At 40.2% G+C, this 26,951-nt stretch overlaps 1 protein-coding gene across 1 annotated transcript; it reads left to right on the forward strand.

Annotated features, from left to right (window-relative positions):
• Positions 1-782: 782 nt before the first annotated feature.
• Positions 783-26,950, forward strand: LOC145465395 (DBH-like monooxygenase protein 1). The gene is made up of 14 exons (XM_081449176.1): positions 783-2,747; positions 13,672-13,818; positions 14,101-14,277; positions 15,040-15,123; positions 15,655-15,840; positions 16,639-16,741; positions 17,316-17,482; positions 18,279-18,351; positions 19,160-19,245; positions 19,534-19,572; positions 19,743-19,796; positions 23,177-23,301; positions 23,896-24,013; positions 24,850-26,950. The coding sequence occupies exons 1-14, from the start codon at positions 2,475-2,477 to the stop codon at positions 24,949-24,951; spliced, it is 1,734 nt and encodes a 577-aa protein (XP_081305302.1). The 5' UTR covers positions 783-2,474; the 3' UTR covers positions 24,952-26,950.
• The last annotated feature ends 1 nt before the right edge of the window (position 26,951 follows it).

Consider the following 26,951-nt stretch of genomic DNA (forward strand, 5'->3'; position numbering starts at 1 on the left):
CGGCATTATAAAACAATCTTAAGAAAACACGCGCGCTGATTGGTTAAAATCGTGTTTCTACTAAATGAGCTTGAGATTTCTATCGTGTGATACTTGACGAGGGCGCAGCAGAACTAGCAACTAGCAAACCTATTTGCTGACTGTACATTTCAGTTGTTGCTGTTGATATATTTCGAGTGTGAGTCCCGAAACGAGAAGAAGTCTTCGTCCGCACTGTCCGCCATCTTGGACTGGACGTGATGAATGCACAGATTTGTAATGTCAAATTCGTACAGGAGAGAATTTCGTTTCAAAAGAGTCGGACCTATTATAACAGTCCGCCATGATTCCGTAGTTGAACAAAATTTACAGGACACAACCTGTAAGCATTCGGAACTCCTTGATCGCTTAGGCTTCCAGTTGAGGTGCATGTCAAGTAAAAAAGGTTTGTATGACAAGCATAATAATAGCTCTAACCGTAACTTCTGAGGAAGTTGTTCTGCTGTACCAAACTGCAGAAAACACAGTTTGCGATCCCATTCCTACGATTTGCAATAATCAGCACCTTCTCCGACTGAGTTATTTGATGAGTTATTTGAAGTTGTCTCGATCAAGTAAATGAGCCCCTTCGGTTTCCTACTGTACGTAATCATTAACGACAGACCAGGAATATAATTTCGCTGAAATTCAGCCAAAATCAGCAAAAAGCATTCTGCTTCTGATCCAGACGCATGCGCATTCTGTTATTGTTTAGGCTATTCCCTGATTTCAAGCCGAAAAGGACTAGGTACGAGTCTGTTAATTATGGGATTAGCAACTATTGATCCACATAGTCATAAAGTGCAGACCAAGCTTTACAAAATATCCAAGTTTGGTGTAAATAGACCCAATAGTAAGCAAGATACAGCCGCTTGAAAACGTCAAAATTTACAAAGAAATGTATGGCCATCTGGACGCTGTGTCCGGACGACCAAACATTCCTTTGTTAACATTTTGACGTTTTTAAGTGGCTGTGTAGTGAAAAACACGGCCGAGGGTTGATTAGAGTCGAACTGTTGCGATGCTTGGGCTCGCTCTTGGCTTATCGGAGCACACTCGCGGGGTGGAACACACTCAACTGCTGTATAATCAACTGAATCTACTTTATTGCTTGAATCAACGTTCTTATATACATGATGGTAGCTAACTAATACGTGATAGAAAATACAGAAGATACAAGGAGTTTCCTTTGGGATAATTTGGGATAAACAACTTAATTACAACATAACCACAATTTTACAGATACGAGTGATTACTTACGTAAATCCTGCGGAACTAGGTAATTCCTCTGAAATAAAAGTTACAATAGAGTTTTGTTCAAACTTTGTCCACCGAATATTTGTCATATTATAACCTCAATTTTGAAATAAAAAAGAGGGGTGCCCATGCTCATTAAGGAGTAGTGAGACATTGAAAATGCCTCATTTTGGCATTATTTGATGATTATTATAAGAACGCATTCCCAGTAATTGTAAAATCTTTGTGAACCCAGACTCAAAAGAATACGCATTAAACTACAGTCAATGCATTGTGTCGAACACAAATAAACATTTTAAGTTTGATTCAGGCAGAAAGCTAAATCCTTGATTAAAAATTTGAACCAAATTTCTTGACGTGGTTACCGACTGCAAAATAGAAAAGACCACAGTGTGTCTGCTATTTTTCTTATTTATTCAATTTTCAGCAATAGAAATTAGATCAGTCTTTTCTCACGCAAAGCTTATGATTAGTTGATTACAATGACTGGAAAAAAATTGGGGTTCCCGTACTCGTTTGTGAGCTAGAGCCATTTTTCAACCGACAGAGCTCAATATCAAGGCAAATCCGTCATGTTTTCAATATGCGCGTGCACGAGCACGCGCTAATGACGCCATAAATTATGCGCAGTAAGGATGCGCAATGCAAATGTGAGGAATGACCTTAAGCGAGCAGAATCCTACGCTAAAACTTGTTGCTAGAAGGAACTAGCCTTCCTACATGTTTAACGACGGAAAACACGAACTATATTCTGCGACGCGTACTCAAATAGTTTCACGCTTACTTAAACAAAGGATCATACAAAGATCATATTAGTGGTTATTATTGTGTAATCAATGTTGTTCTAAAATTCTGTCACGCTTCGTCACGCTTTCGTAGACTTTACTACAGCTGTATCTCAGTCAAAACTAGCCTGATTAACACCAAACTTGGGTATTTTGTGAATATCGGTGGATCAATAGTCGCTTATCCCATAATTTACAGACTCATACCTAGTCCTTTTCGGCTTGACATCAGGCAATGTCAAATGTCTAGATACGTCACCGAAATCAGTCTGACCGCGAAGGCCCGGGAGAAAGCCGTAAAGGAATATCACCTCATGTTAAGCCTCTGCTCTCTACAGCCTGTGACAGAACTTGTGTGGTACAAGAAGTAACAAGTAGCTTACTCTTCAGTTCCTCAGTTGATTTCAGGGGATCATGAAGACACCGGCTTACCTTTTGTTGATCTCTGTATGTTTGGCAAAATCCTCGGCTGATCTGAAGCTGGAGCATTCGTTCTTTTCTCCTCTGGATGAAGACCAAAAAGTGAAGTTGTATTGGAATATTAGCACGGCAAACAGGGAAATATTTTTCACGGTGGAAGCCCAAACAACTGGATGGGTCGGATTTGGCATCTCCAGCGGGCAAGGCAAGATGGCAGGAGCTGATATTGTGATCGGCTGGGTAAAGGATGGTAAACCTTACTTCAAGGTAAAACAAACGCGTTCGCAGTTTCGAATTATCTAAGCACCGTATGATTTAATTACTTTATTCATGTCTATTTACATTTCACGGTAATTTCTTCGCGAATAACTGAACCGGGAGCTGCGCCATACGGCACTAAAGCCGACCTCTTCCTGTAAGAGGGCTGATGCTCAACTTCCATTGGACTGAATTGGCTTAGTCCCGTCGTAACACTGCGCGAAAAGCCAAATATTCGGGCCCGAATTCGCTCGAATACGGATCGGCGCACGCCCCGTATGCCGCAATGTTCTGACGTATTCGATTGCAGCTGACTCGAAATACACCTGGAATATTCTAGAGGAATCCGGCCTGTTTTTCCGTATTCAAATTTAATACTCGTGAATGACTCGAAGTGTTCGATAAATCATACGGGCCACGTTTTGGTAGATTAATGTTGCATTAATGTTCTTCGAAGATATAGTGATCATTTATGACTCGAACATTTTCGAATACTCTCAGTTGTTCGAGAGTTTGCGACTGGAACACGAGATGCACGACGCCATTTCTGACGTGAACGTCTTCGAATACTATTGAATACGTCAAGTATGCTCTAATTTTTGAGAATCGCACGCTATGAATACGAAAGTTGTGTCACATTTTTCACAGCCAAAGATGTCTTGCGTCGTCAAGAACGGGTTTTATGCAGGTAATGTACACTACCGCGTTGTTCAGTCAGACAACACGCTAATGTTGAGGCCTTCCAAGGGGGGTAGTCTTGTCGCCTTGTCGCATCCTTCTGTGTACCTTTGTCGCCTAACCAGCGGAGGAAATTGTCGCTGTCGTTTCCCTGTACAAATTCATATGTCGTTGTCGCTACAAAAATTTGTCTCTGACGTTTCTCTAAAATAAGGCCGCTCGTAATCTTAACGTACTAATTTTGGCGAGTATACATGTGACGATTCAGGGTTACTTCGGCGCTATAACCTCCAATTTTAAATAAAATGTTTAACATTTTTGTAAAACTCTATTTTTGATAATAACCATCAACAAAAGTTCAATATTCCAGAAGTCTACATCTATGGTAATGGGGCTTAGGGCTAAATGCTATGACGACTTCAACTGTACCCCACGACCGACACATTTATGAATAAATATATTTTAAGCGGGATGATTATAAAATAAAACACACACGCATGCGCCCCAGTGCTAGATAAGGTCAGGTGTAGACTTCTGGTAATTGTGAACTTCTGGACAGCACTAACACTAAGAAAACCTGAAACTGGCTTTTGCACCTTCTTGGGGGTCTTGGCAGGCTTAGGTCGCTCAGGCTCAGAGTAAGAGTCAGAATATTCAGATGGGGAGTGAGCGCGTTTTCTCTTATCCATAATCCGCCTTTCGGCATTTTTACTCTCCGAACTAGACACTAAAAGGGGCTTTTCTGGTGGACAACAAAACACGAATACATGAGAAAAAGAGAGTAGACAGCTAGGACAAATTGTTTGCCCTTTCACATGATTTTATAGGTTACCGGCTGTTTGACGGTTTTATTGTAGTCTGATATGCCGAAATTATGATAAGAAGAGCGTACGTCACTTTTCAGGCAAAAGCGAATATTGGTCTTAAATTCTAAGATGCTGAAATATGAAATAAGGACGAAATTTTCACAATTTAATATTGTTAGTGTTAGTAACATTTAATGATTGCTCCGAAATTTGCGCCTTAACAGAATTGAGTATAGGCGTTTAGAACTAAGTAGCAAAAAAAAAAAAAAAAAACATAACAGAAAGCAAGGGACACAAGAGATTTTGATTTCATGGCTAGAAGTCATAACATTAACCATTTTGACGCCTAACGTTTAAAAAAGGTCGATTATTTTTTTATCTTCATTTGATTTTGCTATCCCGGTCACCATGACCTTGTCATCTTGCTGTGAGCATTACGGACCATTACGGTGGAACATGTCATTCCCGTCTTTACCACAAGCTGTTTGCACGCTTGTACACTGCTCATGACCATCCAAATGAACATGAATGAGTCTGAACGTCCAGGATAGACTGGATAAGTATGAGGGCTTGCAAGTACTTCAATTTTGTCTCCATAATTTATTATCAATGACAGCAATGGTAATCATTAATATAGCATTCTGTGTAAACGTATTCGTCAAAAGGCGAAAAATAAACTTTATCTCCAGTGCACAGTCGGTGTACACTCACACAGACCGCAGGCTGCGAGCTGATCCGAACTCGCTGTTCGCCGTAGATGCTTCATAATTTTATGATGAATCGTCAATAGTATAACGGTCTATGATTGGAAAAATAAACTGCCAAACACTGCACCAAGTTAAGGCTGAGAGATCAGTGTGCTGAGAAATAAATAAAGAATATCGAGAAGCAAAAAGACGCTCCAAAATCAGTATCATCTGTCCACGTGTACACAGAGTGCAGTGCAAGATTCTAGCTCGCTCATGTTCGCTGATCGCCTTATAAACTTAATGACTTAATGCTTTATCTATCCGATACGATCATCCATATTATAAAAAAGAATTGCCAAACAATGGTCAACAAAGCTAAATATTTAAGGCCGTGAAAACCGATTAACTATGAAAAGCGCCAACTCACCTTTCCTGTCTTTCTTTCTGTAACTCTTTTCCACCCTTTCCTTCTTTCTACTCTTCTTGTTGGTCTTTTTCTTGGCTTTCTTATGTTTGCCCATGGCAAACAATTGGCCGACTCTCACCCGACCTTAGATCACCTAAAATAACCTGAATACCCTAATAAAGGTCAATAAAAAGACCTGGCGAACTCGATAATGACGACAATCTCTGGCGCGTGACTCGGGATCGTAACAAGCGCAACGGGTGACGTTGACGACCTTTGTTCCTTTCTCTTTGAGTTCTTTGTTTTACGGGATGTAATAAGAGACTGACTAGTTAACATACAACTCTTAATTCTTAACTCTTTGTAAAGAGTGTTGAATGATGGTTTGTTTTTGTTAATATTTGTACAACTGATCTACCATAAACGCAAACAATAGAGCTCCAAAAGAGTCACGCTGACCTTGTCAAGTCATGACAGTCATGTCGCCGTCGAAGAAAAAAAGTGCAGTTGTCGCTTTGTCGAAATGAAAAATGGATTGTCGTTTTCGCAAATTGTCGCCCCTTTCATGTCAACTTCTGTCGGCTGTCGGTACTTTGGTAACAAATTGTCGCCACATTTTGACGCAATGTCGCTTGTCGCTCAAACCCCTTGGAAGGCCTCAATGTTCGAAGCGTGCGACTGCAACACGAGACTCACGCGAAGTATGAAACGTGTTCGTGTTTGAATACGGAGGCACACGTGAGGTTTTGAGGTATTCTAAACGACACACTTCAAGTGTTCTGTGGTGTTCGACTGGGACACGAGACTCACGCGAAGTATGAAACGTGTTCATGTTTGAATACTGAGGCATACGTGAGGTTTTAAGGTATTCTAAACGACACACTTCAAGTGTTCTGTGGTGTTCGACTGGGACACGAGACTCATGTAAAGTATGAAACGTATACGTGATTGAATACTGACGCCAACGTGAAGTACTGAGGACTCATACCAAAGCTTGTATATCCCCCAAACTGTGTTCAAACGGCCGAGTGTAACACACTTTTAAATTCCTTTGGATTCCTAACAAAACCCACCCAAAAGAAAGAAAATTACCAGGACAATATGCATGTTATCCCAACAAAAAGTAAACAACTGCCGTTATGACATCTTCATTTCATTTCAAATAATACTTTATTTATACTGAAATAATAAAACTTACATGTATATTGTTACTTGTTCGTGTATGTTTATTTTCATCAAACGTAGGAAGAATTTACATTGTTATGAAAAAGTATAAGGAACCATCTGAGAAGCAAAACCTAGAAAAACACTATAACATTTTGTATGCATTTACTTTATATCTACACGTAGATGCTGCTTTGTTATGAAAAAGCATAACCATCTGAGTAGCAAAGTCTTTAAAAAACGCTATAACATTTTTGTTTGCAATCTTTATAACTAGATGCTGCTGTGTTATGAAAAGCATAATGGAGCATTTGAGAAGCAAAGTCTAAAAAACCACTTCTATAACATGTTGCATGCAACTTTCTAACTAGATGCTGCTATGTTATGAAAAAGCAGAAGGAACCATCTGAGAAGCAGTCTAAAAAAACACTTGCATTTTATATGCAAACTTTAGAACTAGATGCTGCTATGTTACAAAAGAGAATTAAGGGTGAATTAATGAATTGCTGCTTTGCATATTTAGAGCGGTTTTCAGTTGAGTGTCGAAAGTAATTAGACAATTACTTTGGTTTAGACAATACTTTGGTTTTGGTTTTGGTTTTACTACACTTCGAGATTAGCTGAGAAGTCAAACTGGTGAGTAGTTGGTTTTAGTTTTGGTTTTCCGACACTCAGTTGAAAACCACTCTAACATCATCATTATTCAGTTCAACAATTGGAACCCTCTTATCATTACCATATACCTTTAGAGGTGTCTCAGACAAGAGGGATGTAGTGCATCCGATTTAATCTGTAGACACTGTATGTAAACCCCATATCAAATTAAAACTTATAGAGCTGGCTATCAAACTATACCAAGGACTTTCAAATAAAATGAATTGCCAAATTTTTCTAGACATTTTAGTGCTGGCGTCCAAATCATTATTATTATTATCACATTTTGAAAGCTACATGTACAAGTCAAAGCGAACTTTGCTTCTTGTTAATTTAATTTGTTTCTCAGTTTCTGGACACAAAACACTAAAAAAATTGCCTGCGTGTTGCCATATTCAATCACAGTAAAAAGTTACAGAACATTTCCAAAACAGGAATAAAGAATGGTGGAGTGATCATTCAAAAATCACTCTCAGAGAAAAAGTATTTCAAAATAAAAATTAACAGACATGGATGATAAACTAGCCACTGTCCAAAATTTGAGGCAGACTCACTTTGACTTAGCTTTCAAAAAGTGATCGGATGCTCGCAGAGAGAAACCCTGAAAAATTTGGCAATTCATTTTATTTCAAAATTCTTGGTATACATGTATGTGTAGATTGATAGCCAGCTTTATTGGCTTGAATTAGACATGCTAAATGGCGTGGGTGCAAGACACTCTGAAAGATATAGGGTAACCTCAAGACAAAGAGCTGAAAATTCAAACCAAGACCTGAGATCAACACTAAGTGTTGACAGGATTGATGACCAAAAGGTTTCACAGTCACATTAGGAAAGCTATACTGTAAGCACCTGGGTTTCTAGTGCATGCAAAAACATACTTAAGATGCCTTTGAGAGAAGGAGAGTCGTGTTGCACATTAATCAAGTTTACAGTACAAACCAAGTATGAAAGGATGTGAGGGCCAGAGTTTGTGGGCTTAAAAACATTAAAAACGATTCAAGCAACAATGTTCAAGGTTACAGATTATGTTTCATTTTGCACTGACAAAGGTAGCCAAGCTCTAGAAGCCTTTCATTTTTTGCTAGATATGGTGCAAACTTTTTATGCATTAATTAATCCAATCAAAATTTGAGTATCAAATTCAATATTGTTCTGAATTTTCAGCTCTTAACCTGAAATGAGTGGCTAATAGTCACTCTGAACAAACAGAATGAACTGATTAGATAACTTCATGTAGACATGCAAACAAATTCCTCCTTAGGCTAATAACCTAAATGAGTAATAAAACTCAATTTTCAATATTTACCTTTGGAAGGGATATGTTTAGTACAGTGGAACCTCGATTTAACGAGCCTCTATATAACGAGGTCCTCAGTATAACAAATGATTTTCATGGCCCTAGTAATAGTAGACTATACGAAAAAGAACCTTGATACAAAACCCTGTTATAGTGAACATACTTTGCCAATTCCTTGGCACTTCGTTATATCAAAGTTTCACTATAGTTTGACATTACTATAGCAAATTGTCTTGAAATTTGTAGTGGTCATCAATGAAACAGGGTTTACATGTACCTTGACATAATGTATATATAAAATAACAGATGACAAACTGATCAAATGTAGATTTGACTTGACATTTTATTACTATTTAGTTTCGTACTACACAACTTGTGTGCAGTACTCATCAGATAAAATTGCCAAATGGGAATTTACATCATTACACTGATTTGAAATACACAAGCGACCATTGGAAATGTGATAGCTACAATAAGCGAATGCTTTTACAAAACAAAGGATAGTTGGAAATTAGGAATAAACTCTGTTATTATTGAAATACAAGAGAAGATTTAAAATTTAAAATTTAACATGTAACATTTTTGAGGAGGAATTTGTTTGCATGTCTACATGAAGTTATCTAATCAGTTCATTCTGTTTGCTCAGAAAGGCTAACTCAGGTTTACAAATAATAAAGTACTTCTCCCAAAGGCATAGGTTACATCGATTTGAAGCGGGGTTATATGGGGCAGCCTCCAAGTGACTTTGACAATAAATCAAAGTTCAAAGTTACTTGAAAGATTTTAAAGCAAGCTGCCCCATGTAACCCCACTTCAAATCAATGTAACCTTTGCCTCTGGGAGAAGCACCTTTGTAAACCTGAGTTAGCCTCTCTGAAAAAATGGAATGAACTGATAACTTCATGTAGAGACTCAAACAAATTCTTCCTGAAAAATGCTAAATTTTAACTTTTAAAGCTTCTGTTGTTACACAATATTAACAGTGTTTATCTATAATTTCCAATTTTCCCTCTTTTTTTTGTAAAAGCGTTCACTTATTGTAGCTATCATATTTCCAATGGTTGCATGTGTATTTCAAATCAGTGTAATGCTGTAAATTCGCATTTGGCAATTTTATCTCACGAGTGCTGCACACAAGTTGTGTACTACGAAACTAAATAGTAATAAAATGTCAAGTCAGATCTACAGTTGCTCAGTTCGTCATCTGTTATAATCACGCTCTAGTTTACTACTGAGCACTCTGAAAACAGATCTCCAAATCACCTTGTTTATATATAAAATATATAGAGACTGACTAGTGAAATGCCAAAATTTACTTGCCAATATAATTTTTTAAAAGCTCTTACAAAAATAAACCTTAAAAAGTCTCCATGACCCCCTAAATAGTCATAAATACATACATGTATCTTGTAAGCCAGGGTTCTTCCTCATAGGTTTTCCTTTTTTTTCTTCAAATAAGGAGGCCAGGGATTATACATACATGTAAGGCATTACCAATTTTACTTCATCCTATGATTAAAATACAATATGCATAAAAGGTTGGTTAAGTTTATGTGTAATTCCACACTGGGAAACCTCAAATCAAGCTTGCAGAACTAATAAAATATCATAATAAATCAATCAGTAAATTTTACACAGTAGTTTGATTTAATGGTTTAATTCACCATCGTTCCCATTGCTGTCCCTCTTGAAGTCAAGGTTACATTAACTTCCAATGTATAACTTCTGCTTGATAAAGAAACATTTACAACCAGAGGCAATTCCATACATCTTAAACAAACATTACAACTGAACTTTATCCTGGAAACTTAAGCTTAACTTACTCGTACGTACAAGACAACCCGGGAAGACAACAATGGCTTACGTTTTACCTGTTGTTGTTGACTCGTACCTCCGTATGTATCGATGTTTTCATCAGCTGTATGCCACCAAAAACTGCTTGAAATCGTGCACAGATAAGAAGTGAAGGTAAACTGAATTTTGTCCGCCAAAGTAGAGTTTTTAAACAGTGAAAAAGGACCAAGAGATCGATGCAAGCTTCAACATTTCACACCTTTCAAAAAGGACGCCAAAAAATGGCGCGAGAACCGAGAGAACCTGGTATCTAATTTGGAAAACCGCTGATCCGTGCTTGTTGAAGGTCGGACACTCAGGATGCTGATGTAGGTCGTTTCTCTCATTTCGTTACAAGTCGTTTCGAAACACATTTAAAGTCAATTTCGTTTCAAAAGTAACCTCGAGGAAAAAAATCTGATTAAAGTGTTTTCGACTTCGTAATACGTTTTGTGATTTCTTGTTCAGGCGTAATGCAATGTTGATATGATGGCAGGGAGTCGACTGAGGAAGCTAGCTACGGGACCGTTATTTAGGAGTTTCGTTGCCCTGCGGGCTCCGGAGTTAAAGTCATCCCACAGAGAAAAGATATTTGTCTGAAGGTCTCGGGACTTTCTCCACTGAATACACCAAAACTTCTCCGAAACGAACTTGATTCCTCTTACTAACCAAACTTTGCGCAGCTTTACGCGTCTCTAGTCAGTTTAACTTTGCGGAACTTTACGTACGTACGTACGTACGTACGTACATACATACATACATACATACGTATCCCGGAGTGTCCAATTTGTGGTTTCGTGCTGTGTTAACCACTTCAGACGAGACGGGTCACACAAAGAGAAATCGCTTTGTAGTGATTATCCCGAAAACCTCCGTCAAAACCGAATGAGGGGAATTCGAAGTTACAACAAAGTGTGTAAATTTCTTGATTCAAGCAAAACACATGCGCCACGCCGACAGAATGAACCAATTGTTCTGGTCAACGAACGAATACACGGTCGTGCTCCTGCCGTATGCTCATATTCGATAAGAATATTCTAGGTCCACGTCACGGTTGTACACGCCATGAATACTCTAGAATTCTATATCTTTGGCGTCAAGATCACGTATTCGAGGATAAACGTATACACGCGCAGATCGCACATACTTTGAATTCATAGTCTAAATTTTGCTTCCAGGAGAATGCTATGCACCCGAACTGTTACCTTCTTTTATAAAGTTCTTTTTAGAAAGGGTTCGCCATCATACTATAGGAGTACGACAGATGTGTGGTATACTTTAACGAAAATCCTCGCACGATTATGAACGGAGCGTATTCCACCGTATTCGATATGAATATTCCAGGTGTACGTCACGTGTTGTGTGCGGCTTGAATACTCTAAGATTCTATTGCGTCACCATCACATATTCGAGTCTAGAATACTCTAGAATATTTTGGCTTTCACGCAGTGTAAATTGCTAAAATATGAGAAAAAATATGAGTTGCGTTGTGTGACCTGTAAACTTCAGACAAGGTTACCCTAATTCCACACGATCAAAATGATGAGATTTATTTATTTTTTATTTTATCGGGATCGGCTCCTAATAAACTTCTGAAGTGTTCAGTTTTCTCAACATAACTGCTGCTTTTCGCAGTTTTAACGACGGATGTGCTTTGTGCAATGAACCAAATTAGGTACTTTGACGCCCAGAATAATGTTTAGACAACCGAGGTCTGTAAGATGTAAGTAACAACGCAGGTATTCCGATGACAGCCGGTTAATTAACGGTCGATCTCTGTTATTGTGCAAAACTATTTTGATTTGGATTCAGTCGGGATATCGAGAATAACAATGTTTCTGGAATAGTTAACTGGGTCAGTTCAGGGAAAAAGGTCTCCAGCTATTATTTAACACTTGATGACTGGTCCCTTGGGGAACAGTGAAGTTTGTTTCCCTCGAATCTCAATGTTTCCCGAGACGTCTCGGGAAACATTGAGATTCGAAGGAAACAAACTTCACTGTTCCCCAAGGGAGCAGTCGTTAACTGATTTGTTACATAGCAAAGCAAAACAGGTTCGGTGGAATACGCGGAGTGCGGAGTGCGGAGTGCGGAGTCTAGAAAATGAGGAGTGTGGAAAATGCGAAGTGTAGAAAATGCGGAATGTAGAAAATGCGGAGAGTGGAAAATGAAGAGTGTGGAAAGTGTGGAGTGTGGAAAATGCGGTGTGTGGAAAATGTGGAGTGTAGAAAATGTGTAGAAAATTTCAATTTTCCATTTTCCATTTTAGTAATGTCCATGCTGAGTGTGGAAAACGAGGCGTGTGTAATATGGAAATTAACAAATAATCTTTAATTCCGTTATGTTCTTGTTGAAAGAGTGTGTTACAAAATTGTGACACATGCGTGTATTAAAATTAAAGAAATCAATGATGTCAACTTTACGCTACCAAAAATATTGTTTGATGTAGCCATGAAAATGCAAGGATGCATCCCGTTTTTAAAGAGTATAGATCGATTGTTAATACCGTGAATTCATAATAATGTTAAGCGCATTGATTTCAATCTTTTATTTACCTATTCGTTACTGTTCATTAGAGCTACAAAAAAATATTGTTCGATTTAGTCATGAAAATGTAAGGATGCATCCCATTTTTAAAGAGTTTAGATCGATTGTTAATACCGTGAATTCACAATAATGTTAAGCGCATTGATTTCAATCTTTTATTTATCTATTGGTTTCTGTTCTTTAGAGCTTCAAAAACATATTGTTCGATTGAGCCCTGAAAATGCAATAATGCGTCGCTTAAAAGAAAATCGACCGATTCTTAACATCGTTAATTCACAGTAATGTTACGCGCATTGGATTCGTATACTTTACCTATTCCTTTTTTCTTTATAGCTAGAAAAAATATTGTACGATTTAGCCATGAAAATGTAAGAATACATCCCGTTTTAAAGAGAATGGATCGATTATTAACATTGTTAATTCACGATAATGCTACGCGCATGGATTTCTTTAATTTACACGCATGTGTCACGATATTATAAAACACTCTTTCAATGAGAATATAACGGAATTAAAGATTATTTGTTAATTTCCATATTTCACACGCCTCGTTTTTCACACTCAGCATGGACATAACTAAAATGGAAAATGGAAAATTGAAATTTTCTACACATTTTCCACACTCCTTATTTTCCACACTCCGCATTTTCTACACTCCTCATTTTCCACACTCCGCATTTTCTACACTACGTACTCCGCACTCCTCACTCCTTGTATTCCACCGAACTGCTTCGATTAACCTGCGACTACGCGTGTTTGATTGAGTATCAATTTGAATGAGAAACTGGAAGGAGGCCATTAAGAAACTCAAAACGGATATAAGCTGACCATTTCCGCTACGAATTGTCTTTTGCAGGACCGTCATGCGGATGGTCATATGACACCCCAGATAGATTCTCAGCAGAACTATGAGCTAATATCTCTGCTGGAGAGTGGTGGCAAAACTACAATGAAGTTTAAACGAAAGTTTGAAACTTGCGATCCCGAGGACAACGCAGTTCAGGTGAATGGTTTTTTGTGTACTGGTTTAGCGAATCGGTTTAGTCTGTTCACAGACGTTTCTTTTTTGCCACAAGTGTGTAAGATCAATTGCGGAGCGCGAGGACGGCCTCAAAGCGGGCTCTTTCCCCCATGGCCAGCCCCTTGCGTTCGCGCTTTTTCAAATCCCCTGCGATTGATACTTTTACTTGCGAACTCGACGAACTCAAGACGAAGAGGGTTTGTGGAAAAACTACTATTTGTTTGCTATAGTAATTATTCGTCTTTGATATAATTTTTTCTTCAGGAAGGAACGACTAAACTCATCTACGCATTTCATCCAGACGACCCTTCCTCTGAAGACAACATTCCAGCACACGATTTCAAAAGTAGAGGAGCTAGAAGTGTATTACTGCTCAATACTATAGACGATATCCCCAAACTACCTGATGATACCAAGACTTTCAACTTTACCGCCAACAAGGTAAAATTGTTGAGACGAAAATAGACAGATCAAATGTTATGAATGTTTCGAATACCGCACGAGTAAGCGCATCAACAAGGGTGTTGGTTTCTTAATGGCAACGCATAATTTTTCTCACTTTCCGCGTTTTTATCGAGTTATAGAAACAGAACTGGAAGAGAACGAGAAATGCTTTGGGAAGAGGAACTGTTGGCGAGTGTTTCCATTGACGTTTCGAGGCTTCTTTCAAGCTTTCCGGGTCAGGGGTTTTCTGTAACTCATAGAAAGAAGAAAATGTTCTTAAATTCTTTTAGAAAATAATGCGAGGCAAGGAAAGGAAAATCGCTCGCTTGCGGCGATTATCAACTTTTAAATTCTCATTACTCGCGTAGATTAGTTTTCTGCACTTCGACCGCGCAAAAAATGGGGCGAGCGAGGGTCTTCCCTCCTCTCGTCAAGTAATAGGCCATATTCGTATTCTCGGTATTGGACTGGAACTAGCTTGGGATGGAGGCTCATGCGGGGAATATCATTAAAAAGAGATTAATATCATTTGCATTTGAAAAGACTCCTTGCATTAGCCTCAATTTCAAGCTAGTTCCAGTCCAATACCGAGAATACGAATATGGTCTATTGCTCTCTCCTCAATTTTTGTCTGACCCAAAATGCGGGACTGGCTATATTACTGCTCTTATCCCGCGTTTTCGTTTGTTTGTTTGTTTTTTTATTTTCTTTCGTTTAGGCTTTCGTTCTTAGTTTCTTGTCTTTTTTTGTCTCTCGTAGACAACTCTGCCGACGAAACGTACAATTTACTATTATCGAGTGTTCGAGTTTCCAAAGTTCCAGAAGAGACATGACATCATTCAGGTAAGGCGGGACGCGTTCAGTAAAACTGACTTCCGTTTTCAAGGGCATCTAGAAAAAACCTTTAGTGAAATTCGCATATCCCAGCCAACGCCCCTATATGCTCCCTCTCTGTCCCCTCATTTTCCCTTGGGTATGGTGGCTAACTTTCAGTTAAAGCAATTTAACCCATGCTTAGTTTACTGACACTGAAACTTTAAGTCCTTTTAATACTTCCCCCTTTTGACATCAATATTTTTCAGCTTGAAAAATGATGTTTTACTTGAAGTTTGCACTATTTTCAACTACCCATAAGTGTACACATCGCATGTGCTTTTTTCTAACCCCCAAAAATGGAAAGAAAAAAAATCGCACATTTGTTTCCACGTTAACGTTATTTTCGATTGGCTGGAATATACAGTACGGTTGAACACCATTACTGGACAGTTCCCTTAAGCAGACACTAACTTTTTCCTGATCTCAAGTTTTTTCTAACTCGTTGGTACGCTTGTCTTGTATAGAAATAGTCATTTATATATCTGCTTTCCAATTTAGGTTGATCCTATAATTCAGGAAGGTAACGAGGGGGTTGTACACCACATGCTTCTTTATGAGTGCAGCGATGATTTCCCGAGGAGTAACCTAAGCTACGAAGGCACACTGGATTCTCCAGGCATGCCGCCTGCTGTAGAGCAATGTGCCGGGCCTTCTATGATCGCGGGCTGGGCGATTGGTGGACAGGTATTGGTTACAAAGTGTTGTATTCTTGGAACGTGATGAACGGTTGTTAATATCTATTCGGTGGAATAACCTGCCTGTTCCATGCAGACTCTCGGTCGGTTGGGGACGAGCGAGGGAGAAGGAAAACGAGGGGGAGATTAAAGCAAGAAGAGGCGCATAAATCTCGCCTCGTTTTTCTTGTCGCTCTTCGTCAGCTAAGCTAGCGCCTGGAAAAGCACACGTAACACACGTAACAGCAACCTCGTTCCCAGGCCCTCTCTCTTCGGGATCCCTTGAGCGAGAGGGAAACTCGTAATTGAGAGACGGGAAACGACGTTGATGTAAAACATGGAAACATGCGCATACGTGCCACTCTCATTAACAGGGTTATGTTGAATGTGTTTAGTGCATCTGAGTAACGAGTTCATGTTCGAGTGTCAAGTTACTATTTTTGTATGGCTTACACTTTGTGTTAACCACACTTTGTCACGAGCCCCGTATTTTATTAGTTGTTTGTCCAAGAGAGGTAAGCGCTTGTCACGTGGTCTGCTGAGAAGATTGGGTTCCATTGCCCAGCAAGAAGACCGGGAGAAATACAAATACAAATACTAGAAAACAGGGTTCCAGTGAGTAGTCGAGTTATCAAATTAAAAGTCTGCCATGGTGCCCAGTCGTCCGTTCCAATGTTTCAGTGTACCGTTTGTACCCCCGTCTCCTGATTCTCCCTTTTTGCTGCAAAAGAGGGAGACAATAGAGAGGGTCAAAACCATGGAACCAGATGTACGCTTGTACCAATGATATCACTTACCTGATTCACAGTCGTTCTATTATCCTGAGCACGTGGGATTATCCATTGGAGAACACGACAGCCCAAAGATTGCAGTCTTGGAAATCCACTACGATAACTATGAAAGCAAAGCAGGTAACTTTCGCATGAGAACGATTTGTCATTGGGTCCGTCAATTCCAAGCCCCTTCATCCCACGGGGCATTTGTAGAGCATTTCAATTTTTTTTTTGGGGGGGGGGAGGGAATCTTGCAAATGTCCCAGGGAGGGGCTACAATATTTCTGCAATCCCGACAGTAAAGCTTCGGAAAAACTGCAAATTAAATGCTCAACCCATGGGACAAGGTCAAACTTCTGCTTGTCTGATTGATGATGGCTGATGATAAAAGCAACAATTGTTTAGCAATAAATGGATGTTAATTAATATCTATAACCATGGTTTTTAAAAGCTGTGCATCTCCGGAAAGTAACAAATTAAAACTTAACGTGAAATTATGCAAAAACTGGCATGCCATTTCACCGGGAATCCATATTTCTATGTTTGACTTCAACTGATAAGATAACCCTCTATTAAGCATCCTATTCTAATTGAATAACAGCCTAGCCTCACCCTACTTCCTTAACACTCATGACGCTCGCATACTCAAAACAAAAATGCGCTCGCTCGAGCTACGTTGAAATAACTTTTCACGATACGATTTTCGTTCCAGGTATCATCGACAGTTCTGGTTTACGTTTTCACTACACAAGCCAACTTAGAAAGTACCGGGCTGCCATGTTATCAATTGGATTGCGTGTGCCAGGATACCTTTACATCCCACCCAATCAAGATAACTGGATAACAGAAGGTTATTGCGCTGAAGAATGCACAGCTGAGGTTTGTTTTTCAGGGATTAATTAATATATATATATATATATATATATATATATATATATATATATATATATATATATTTACATTTTTGTAGTAAATAATGCGATTGCTGCCGCTTTGAAGCAAAAAGGTAGCATGGCGGCAGTATAGATTTTGTTAGATTGACAATTTCGGTATTTGGTTGTACAAAACGTTTTATTAGGATGGGAAGGGGGGGAGTAAAGGGGGATGACAAGATTTATTATTTTGGGAGGGAGCAGGGGTTGAAGGGCTGTAAGGCTGAAACATGCACAAATCCAAAAATGACCAGCGATTGTTCCGTTTTCAAATTTCGCAGCGCCGGTGTGGACTCACCAATCGTCACGCTGAACAGCATCAACTGTAAAAATATGAAATTGTAAATATGTATGCAAAGATCTAGTTTGTTTACCCACGGAGCACCAAGGAGTTCACAAGAACTCGTTCAGAAATGCCCGTGCATTCCAAGATCGAATTGGAATTTGGAAATGTTGGTTTTTGAGGAGAGGGGAAAACCAGAGTACCCGGAGAAAAACCTCTCGGAGCAGAGTAGAGAACCAACAACAAACTCAACCCACATATGACGCTGGGTCCGGAATCGAACCCGGGACACATTGGTGGGAGGCGAGCGCGCTCTCACCACTGCGCCATCCCTGCTCCCCAACTGAAACTCTTTTAGCTCAGTAGGCGTGATTTAGAGACATTCTTGATTTTGTTCAGGTGAATCAACATGCACTGAAAACTATTCCATCTTTATCATGACATCACTATTATGTCACAGGGTCTGAAAGGCTCCACACTCCCAGATGGAGGAATCCGGATATTTTCCGCTGTTCTTCACACTCACTTAGCAGGTGAGAGACTGCAAGCGGAAATAGAGCCTTTCACTCACTATGTTACCATCTTAATTCACATTCACTGAAGACAGTCAACGAGTATGTAAATGACCGTAAAATAATTACAGTGGCGTAATATTTAGCGCGTTGGACCCCGGATAGAACGACCCGGGTTGGCCATCAGGTCTTCAGCGCTTATCTCCGCTTTCCATAACCATAAGCGATTAGGAGTATCTCTACTTTCCGTACCCTGGACGGGAAGCTAGGTCGTCGCGGGATTAGTTCCTAGCATTTTATTCACCGTTACCCATTCACACATCAGGGTGAAGAGAAAACAGTCTTGCCTAATCCTAGTCCAAACGTCCATGCTACTGCCGTGCCCGGTAGTGGCATCACAAAAGAACGGCAGTGGTTTCAAACGTCGAATTTATTTCAGTCGCGCCGAAGATCGGAAGAAGTTTGCTTTGTTAAAGACCATTTTAAATGCTAGAAAGCAACGGCAGCTGATGCAGCAGGTTATGAATTCAGTTCGGCACGGCTAGAGCACGCCGTTTGAAGCCAGGTCGAGCTACTGCCGTGCGGTACGGCAAGGCCAGCCGTACTAATAAAAATTCAGCCTGCTCAAGTGAGTGGTTTCAAACGTCGTGCTACTGCCGTACTCAAGTCGAACTGAATTCTTGAATTAAGGGGAGGGTACAGCACAATGATCGCAGGTTAAGCTTTTATCTCTACGTCTAGTCCACAAACAGCACTGAAAAATATGTTAAAAAAAGAACATAAGAGGTAAGCTCATAAAGTTTCTCTCCCATTTTTTTTTCAAATAAAGGTCATGCAGCATACACTCGACATGTGAGGAAAGGAGTTGAACTTCCAGAGATTATCAGAGACGACCATTATGACTTCAACTTTCAGGTGAATGATTAGCTTAAACGTTAAATTCAAACAGGAATTTACGGGAGAACATCAAACATTACCAGAAGTGTTTATTAAATTACATGGCCATAAGCTAGGCGCATCTCAGTCGGTTCGAAATTTAAATAGCAAAGTGACAGATCCCCTATACCCTTTCATAAACCTCCCGGGAACATGCTCCGCCTGCTCTCCCCGACGTAGGTGAATGACCAGTCGTGGCAGCTCACTTAGTATACTATCGTTCGTTTCATTCTGATCCATTTCCTTTCTTTTTTTTTTCTTTCAAAGGAATTTCAGGTTCCCAGGGAGGAGGTAACAGTCCTGCCGGTAAGGAAGTGCAACGGAAGTTTGTTAGAAAATACACGTGAATTTGTATTTAAGTACATCCTGTTTGTTATCCTGGTACCTGAAGTTTTTCTTTCTTCTTTCTCGTTGGCTATTCATTCTCAGAAAACTCGTGCTTGTAGTCACTTCGTAATTGCATTTTTTTTTTTCAGGGAGACTCCTTAATAACAGTCTGCAAGTACCTCTCAGGAGAGAAAATGATAACTGTATGTGGAGTTACTGACCGCCTTACCCCTTCCTTACACATTGTTACTCTAAGACCAATAAGTCTACATCAGGAGCCATAATCGGGGACGGAGACCGTAAGTCTTGGGATCCGCGCGCACCTTTAATATGGGACAATTTTTCTAGTTAGAACAAATGGCGCCATCCTGACGTCAAATATCCGCGCGGATCCATGCACATGTCGGGGGCTCTCGCGTGGATGTTGTCACGTTGCGTGATCAAATGGTGAGAGTTGAGAGACCTTGAGAGATTATCTTGCGTATTTTTCCCAGCGATGGCAGGGAATAAGGCAGGGAATACGAACCAGGGCGCTTATATGTAGTTTTATGCTCTGAGCTGACGGAAAAGGTGGATTTTTCAGTGTCGAAAACAAGACTTCAATCTCCCGCTGGGAATGAATAATAAGATCTGCTCGCGCTAGTTGGGCCAAGCTTACGCAAAGCTTACGCGTATGTTTTTGCGTTTGTTCTGACTTAAGAATATAGCCAGAAAACTCTCTACTCTGGTATCGAGTTAATTTGTGAGTTTCTCAGACAATGGTTAATCATAACCAAAACCTGTTTTGATGGTTTCTTATTGTTTCTGCTTGTTTGGTGAGTTTGCAAAAGTTTTTGAAGGGAAGGTCTGACGCGTACAATTAGCTCATTTGCATAGTGCAGCTCGTGCACTTTCAAGTCCGAGTCGGTGTTTTCAATTGTCAACAAATCTTGACAAAGATTTCTTTCGTTATTTTTTGTGCTGAGATGCTGCAACAAATTTCACGAACGCAAAAAAGGCTACTAACATCGTTTGTGTTCCTTCAACATAAACATAGCGAAGTTTTACACTGCAAAAATGAAAATAGACAAGGAGTTTTGATAACTCGATCAACAAAATCGAAATCTTTATTCGAAGTTGATTAAAGAAAGCGTCAACGGAACTTTGCTGATTATCTCTGCTTTATTCGCATATTTTCAGCGTAGCTTTTAATATGTTCTCAAACATTTATCAATCTTAAGCATTCAAAAACAACAGAGTTATTGTTTGAGTTCGATGTACGTTTTCACACGAAAGTGCGGCGGAAGTACAATTTGTCATGTTTACTGACTGGTACAAAACAAGCATCAGCGGGCGCTCTCATTCATCGACAACAGAGAATTTACTGAATTTTTACACGAATAAAACTGAGTAGTATCTACGGACGTAAAGTTATTGGGCCTTGATGAAACATCAAGCGTTGCTTACAATTCAGGCGAAACTCAAACTAGCAAATTTTGTTTTACTTTTCGGTCGCGACTGGCCAATTTCTCGCAAGCGTGTGGCAAGAGGAGTAGGAAACTATGAAGTCCTGAAGCTCTGCTATATCTAAATATATCCAGCTAGTTTTTTGCTGCGTAATGGAAAGCTGTTAATCTTCAACATATGTGAAATTTAAAGTGGAGTAATGTACAGCTCATGTAAAAGAAGCATCCGTTGGAACACAACTTGGTCAGCGATATATATCTAAGCTTAAAGCGGAACATACCTAAATTCAACACTGTCTTATTTCACTCAAACTGGAGCAGCTTACGACGAAAATACTTAAGCAAAATTCCAACAACGTAAACGCGCTGAGTTGTGGGCCAAAAACATGAAAAATGTCGGGAATTTCGGACGCCATTCCCCCCGCGCGACATCCGCAAAAATCCTCGCAGCATGTACGCGCGTGTACCGCAGGCGATGGCGCAGTTTGCTCTAAAATTAACAAATGGTAAACGCCATAGCATGCACTGTTGGGTTATGGATGCACGCGGGAGGTTGCTAAGCACGAAAGAAGCGTAAGAGTCGCACGAGGCAATAGCCGAGTGCGACTCTAGCTTTTTGAGTGCTTAGCAAACCTCCCAAGTGCATCCATAACTCAATAGTGCACGCTATGGCGTTTACCATTTGTTTTATAACATAACATTGAGACATTGGAACAACAGAAGTCTTTTTATTGAGCTACATCACAAAAAAATGTTCGTGTAGTCTTACATGACAAGAGAAAACAAGCGCGCGAAAATTCATTCATGACAACCGACTGCACACCAGTAACTCGATAAAGTTCCATCTTCAGACAACTGTGAAGACAGTTTCGCATTTCTGGAAGAAGAACGTCGGCCATTACTTTGGAAACAATGTCTGTCAAAAGATTTGCTTTGTAAACATTAGCACACGCGTCAGCAGCGTGCACCCATGAGCAAATAGTAGACGCTAGATTAACCAATCAGAGCGCGCGCTTTGCTTTAGTTATGTTATGAATAGAATTATTGTCCCATATCATGGGGACAACCCCAATACTAGAAATGGCGCGCGCTTACGGTCTCCGTCCCCGATTATGGCTCCTGTCTACATACAAGCCAAGTGGCCCATCAGGCCGGCGCTTATCTCCGGTTTCTGTCGCATGAAGCGACTAGGAGTATTTCTACTCCCCCCTGGATCGGATGCTAGTCCACTGCAGGGTTAACCCCAGTATTAAATTCGTTCGCCGGTATTTTCTTGCCTGTACCCATTTATACACCTGGAGGCACTGCGAGAGTAAAGTGTCCAAGAACACTGAACAATGTCCCCGGCCAGGACTCGAACCCGGACCCCTCGATCCGGAGACGATCGCACTAACATGCATGAAATGGCTTGGACCCGAGACGCATCAGAAACGCCGATGCTTTCTCAAAGTCCTTCGTGGTTGTAGGGAGTACCGCGCTCTTCGTACTCGGGTTTCCCTGGATGGCGGAATCCCCCTCACCCCCGCCGCCCACCCCCCACCTCCCACCTTTGCAACTCGACTTGCTTGTAGGCAAGTCGTCTGACGCATGTCCACTTTATATTAGGCAGGCCAATGTAAGGGAAAATATACGAGCTTTTCTAATTTGTAGGGACGGGCAAAAGTTTCCATAAGAAGTGGGAGTTCAGGAAACCTAGTTATTAAGCGAGAATCACCATGATTAATGGCTAGCTCTGCAAGCAGGCAAGATGGACCAAAACCTACATTGCAATCGGCTACCGAAACGAACAAGACAGACCCCGATCGCGATTACCTCAGTGTGTGCCTCAAGAAAATGGAGTTCTTTGTAGAATTATAATATTCTTTTGTTGACCAAGTTCTTGAAGAGTTTGTATCTTGTCCTCTCTCTTGTCTGTACACGTTTGATCAACCTCGTCCCCAGGGCCTTCTCCACAAGGTTGCTTTCTTTCACCGTACTCGTTTCGCGCGTTATTTGTACTCTACGAGGGGTGTTGAATGATGCCACAAATAATTTGACTGCATAGATGAAATATTGAATTACTTTTATACGAGTTTATTTGTTTTCTTTCTTTCTTTGTTTATTTTTGGTTTGTTTGTTTGTTTGTTTGTCTTTTTCAGGATGGTCTTGGTACAGATGAAGAAATGTGCCTCTCTTTCCTCGCTTACTACCCGAAACTGAATTTAACGAGATGCTGGTCGAGCTACAAACCTGCTTTCAAAAAGTTTCAGAAAGCATTTGTGAAGTGAGTTTGCGACATTTTTTCCGTGGTTTACTTTGCAAGTAGAATATAGTTTGCCAGGTTCCTTTCCCATTTTTCGGTAATTTTTAAATTCTGAATTTTTTTTTATCATGTAGTCTTAATTTTATACAGGGCCCCTTTTGATACCAGCCTATGGCTGATGGTGCTACCCTGCCTAAATAAAGATGACTTGACTTCACTTGACTTCTGTGTTCTGATCTATTGCCGAGTTCAGTTCACTCGCATCGGTTGAGTGGAACACAGCGAATCTGAAAATGAAACGAGATCCCATTAATCGATGTAGTCAACGTCAAACTTTGACCAATGCTCGTTTTTCGCCCAACAGCTGAATCCTGAATCTGAAATTAAAAGTCACCTAAAACCAATTTTGATGACTTTTCCTTAAAAAAAAAAACCGTCAGCTTAGATGCAATCGGTCGCTTGCATTGTGAATTGGCAACACCAATGGCTGAACTGTCAGATCATGATAGAGCGGAGGGACGTGGGGGAGGTAGGGGTGAATGAATACATGAATGAACTTTATTTGGACTGTAATTCGCCTTACGATTAAAGTAACTATTCTTCTTTCATTCGTAGTGTCCCAGGGGGATGGAAAGGGTGGACAGATAAGTTGGCCTCTGAACTACGTAAAAGTTATCAAGAAACGGACGAGATTTACGCATATTGCAGCGTCGGCAACGGTAATCCTTTACCGGTGAGCATTTAGAATCAGAGTTACAAAATACCGCCCAGAATATCAGCGACAACCCCTGTTTAACTCTGAACTACTTCTTGCTGTAGTAAATTTCGGCCGTGATTTTTTAGTGACATCTCTATCAACCAAAGCAGACAAATAGAGCAGCGATCACTGAACAAGTTTCATGCTGAACGTTGTCACATCTTTCAAAAACTTATCTCCCGAAAGGGGGAAAATTCCATTGTCTGGGACGTACCAATATTCGGGGGGTACTCCCTTATATGGGCTATATAGGTATGTGCGGCCCTTAAGGGTATGGTTTTTCAGCCGTTTTGGTCATAAATAGGGTATGGTTTTTGCACTCTAGCCTTGATATGGGTATTTTATTTAAGCAGAAGCCATTTTTTTCGTCATTATCGAAAAGAAAATCAACAAACGCCCTTCACCAATTATGTTTACGGTAATTTAACATTGGTCTGAACTAGGGAACTAATTATAAGGCAGGTCTGAAACAGGGTTTTGATTTAAGGGTCAGGTCATAAATAGGGTTTCGAATTTGTGGTCAGGTCATAAATAGGGTAGGGAATATCGCAGATTTTGGTCATAAATAGGGTAAGGGGTTTGGGAAGCGAGCCGCACACCCCCGCCCAATTTTTCTGGGAGAAACCCCCCCCCCCCGCCCCCCCGTACCAATATCGGTAGACGTGGAGTCGTGAGAACAAGCTCAGTGAAGACGAACTTGGCTGCCTGAAACATACCTGATTTCCAGTGCTTTCAACTACTCTCCGCCGCTCTCCGTACAGTAGGAGCACTTCAGTTGAATTTTTCACAATCTTATGTTTTCTGTTTCTTAGGGCTTTCGAAAGACACGGCTCTCCAAGCCAGTCATCAATACTCCGTTGAAGAAAGAGCCAGAGTGTGAGGAGATCACGAGCTCCCGTGACAAACTGGCCTAATGCAGCCTTGTGTTTGTCGCAGCGGTTTTTATGTTGTTCATCTCCTGTTTTTACTGATATGACGTCATGGAATCCATAAGTAGAGTAGTACATTCTGGGAACAATACTTTCATGAACGATATGCAATTTGTAATCTGCCTCAATCTTTCTCAAATCTTATCATCTTTGTTTCTTTTTGGCATATTATTAGTACTTTCTTGTTCCTACGCTGTACACTGCAGTTAGCGATCCTTCGGTTTACAGGCAGTTTTGTACATCCCGATAACCGCAGACAAACAAAGATAGTTTCCTAAAGATTTCTTGGCGGGGCGGAATTTGGGAACATTTGCTGCTGAAGCAACATGTTTCTGAGAATTCCAAAGCATTTTTCCTTCTCGGAAGCAAAATATTTGCCACCGAAGTTACGCCTGATCACGGGTTACTGCAAAAAAAAAAAAAAAAGAAAGAAAAAAAGGTGGTGTGGTGATGTGTAACGCTTTACTTCTCGTCCAACCAAGAGATTATCTCTTGATCTAACACATTGTAAGGTACTCAGTGTCTACTATACGTGTAATTTTACGATGGTGACGAAACTTAACGATATTTTTATGTAACGTGTCAGTTAGTAGTTAGCAACCAAATCTGACCTTGGAGAACTTGTACTTGTTAAATATCGGGAAACCTTCGGATGGCTTCTAATAGGTCTGATTAGGCCCGATGGAAACACACGCCACAAACAACTATATTTCATCATGGCGGCCATACAGGAACAGGGTCCGCCCGTTTATTAAGCATGCGTAACAAAACCGCTGACCAATACATGACAGTACTCAAGCCGGGGGGAACTCCCATATAAAAGGACGGGGGCACTCCGGCTGTACCTTTTCAGGAGCATATCATGACCTTTCAGGGATTAATTAAATAAGCGGTCTTGGTACCTCTTAGGCTGTTCGGCCTTATTGACCTTTATTGAGCCCAAAAAATAATTAACAGGAGATATTTGACAACCCACTTAACGTACGAGTAGGTATTCGAAGCAATCGTGTTGTTTTAGATTTGATACCTCTTAGGCCCAGTTCAGACTTCGAACTTTTCATGAGCCAAACTTAATTCGAATTTGGACCCAAATTATCAAAAGTACGGCTGTTGATTCCGACGTCCAACTTAATTCGGCGAACTTTATTTAGTTTGAACCAAATCACATCGAAATGCCAGCGATTTTCAGGCAAAGTGTAAACTGCTTTTAAAATACGTTATAATAATTTATACATTAGGTTCGGCACATGAAAAGTTCGAAGTCTGAATCAAAGCCGTTCCAAAGCCGAAATTCCCGGCTGAGCTAAAGGGGAAGAATAGCTTAGCCGTTCCAATATTAACTCATTTAGAGGCCGAACTTCTCTTGTACTTAACTCAACGTAGTAGGTTCGGCTCATGAAAAGTTCGACGTCTGAACTGGGCCTTAGGGGTGGAAAACCAATCAAGCTACGCCCACAAAACACGATCTTGGTACCTTTGGGGGGTTCCTTTCGAAATTTCCGAACAGCGAACTAAGTTTCTTTCTATCGCGGGACCTCGGGATAATCGATTCAGATTTTAAACTAGTGCTACTCCCAAGTGCATGCAAGCACGTTCATCTTTAACGATTTGTATTTTAACCAAAACTCAATTGCTAACTGGCTGCGTAACGAATAATAAAAGTGAGCGCCTTCTAGTACGCCAAGGAACAAATTTTTTTTAAGGGAAAGCAGTGCAACTTCTACAAAAAATAAACAAGTCAGATTAGGATGTCACTCGAGTTCTTTTTTTATCATTTGGTACTACACAATCAATCATAACCTGAAATATTAGTTTTCAGAGGGGAATGGTTATGAAGCCCGGCAAACATCAAAGGAGCAAACAACGATGCCAAGATTTATGTTGGAGGGTCCCGACCGTGCACAATCTTTTGTTTTGCGTTCATACACTGCGTGAATTACGTAACCAAAACGTTTCTATTGGTTAGTTCCGCAGTAAGGAGTAAA

The sequence above is a fragment of the Orbicella franksi genome, chromosome 13 (genome assembly GCF_964199315.1).
Source record: "Orbicella franksi chromosome 13, jaOrbFran1.1, whole genome shotgun sequence".
Taxonomy (NCBI): Eukaryota; Metazoa; Cnidaria; class Anthozoa; order Scleractinia; family Merulinidae; genus Orbicella; species Orbicella franksi.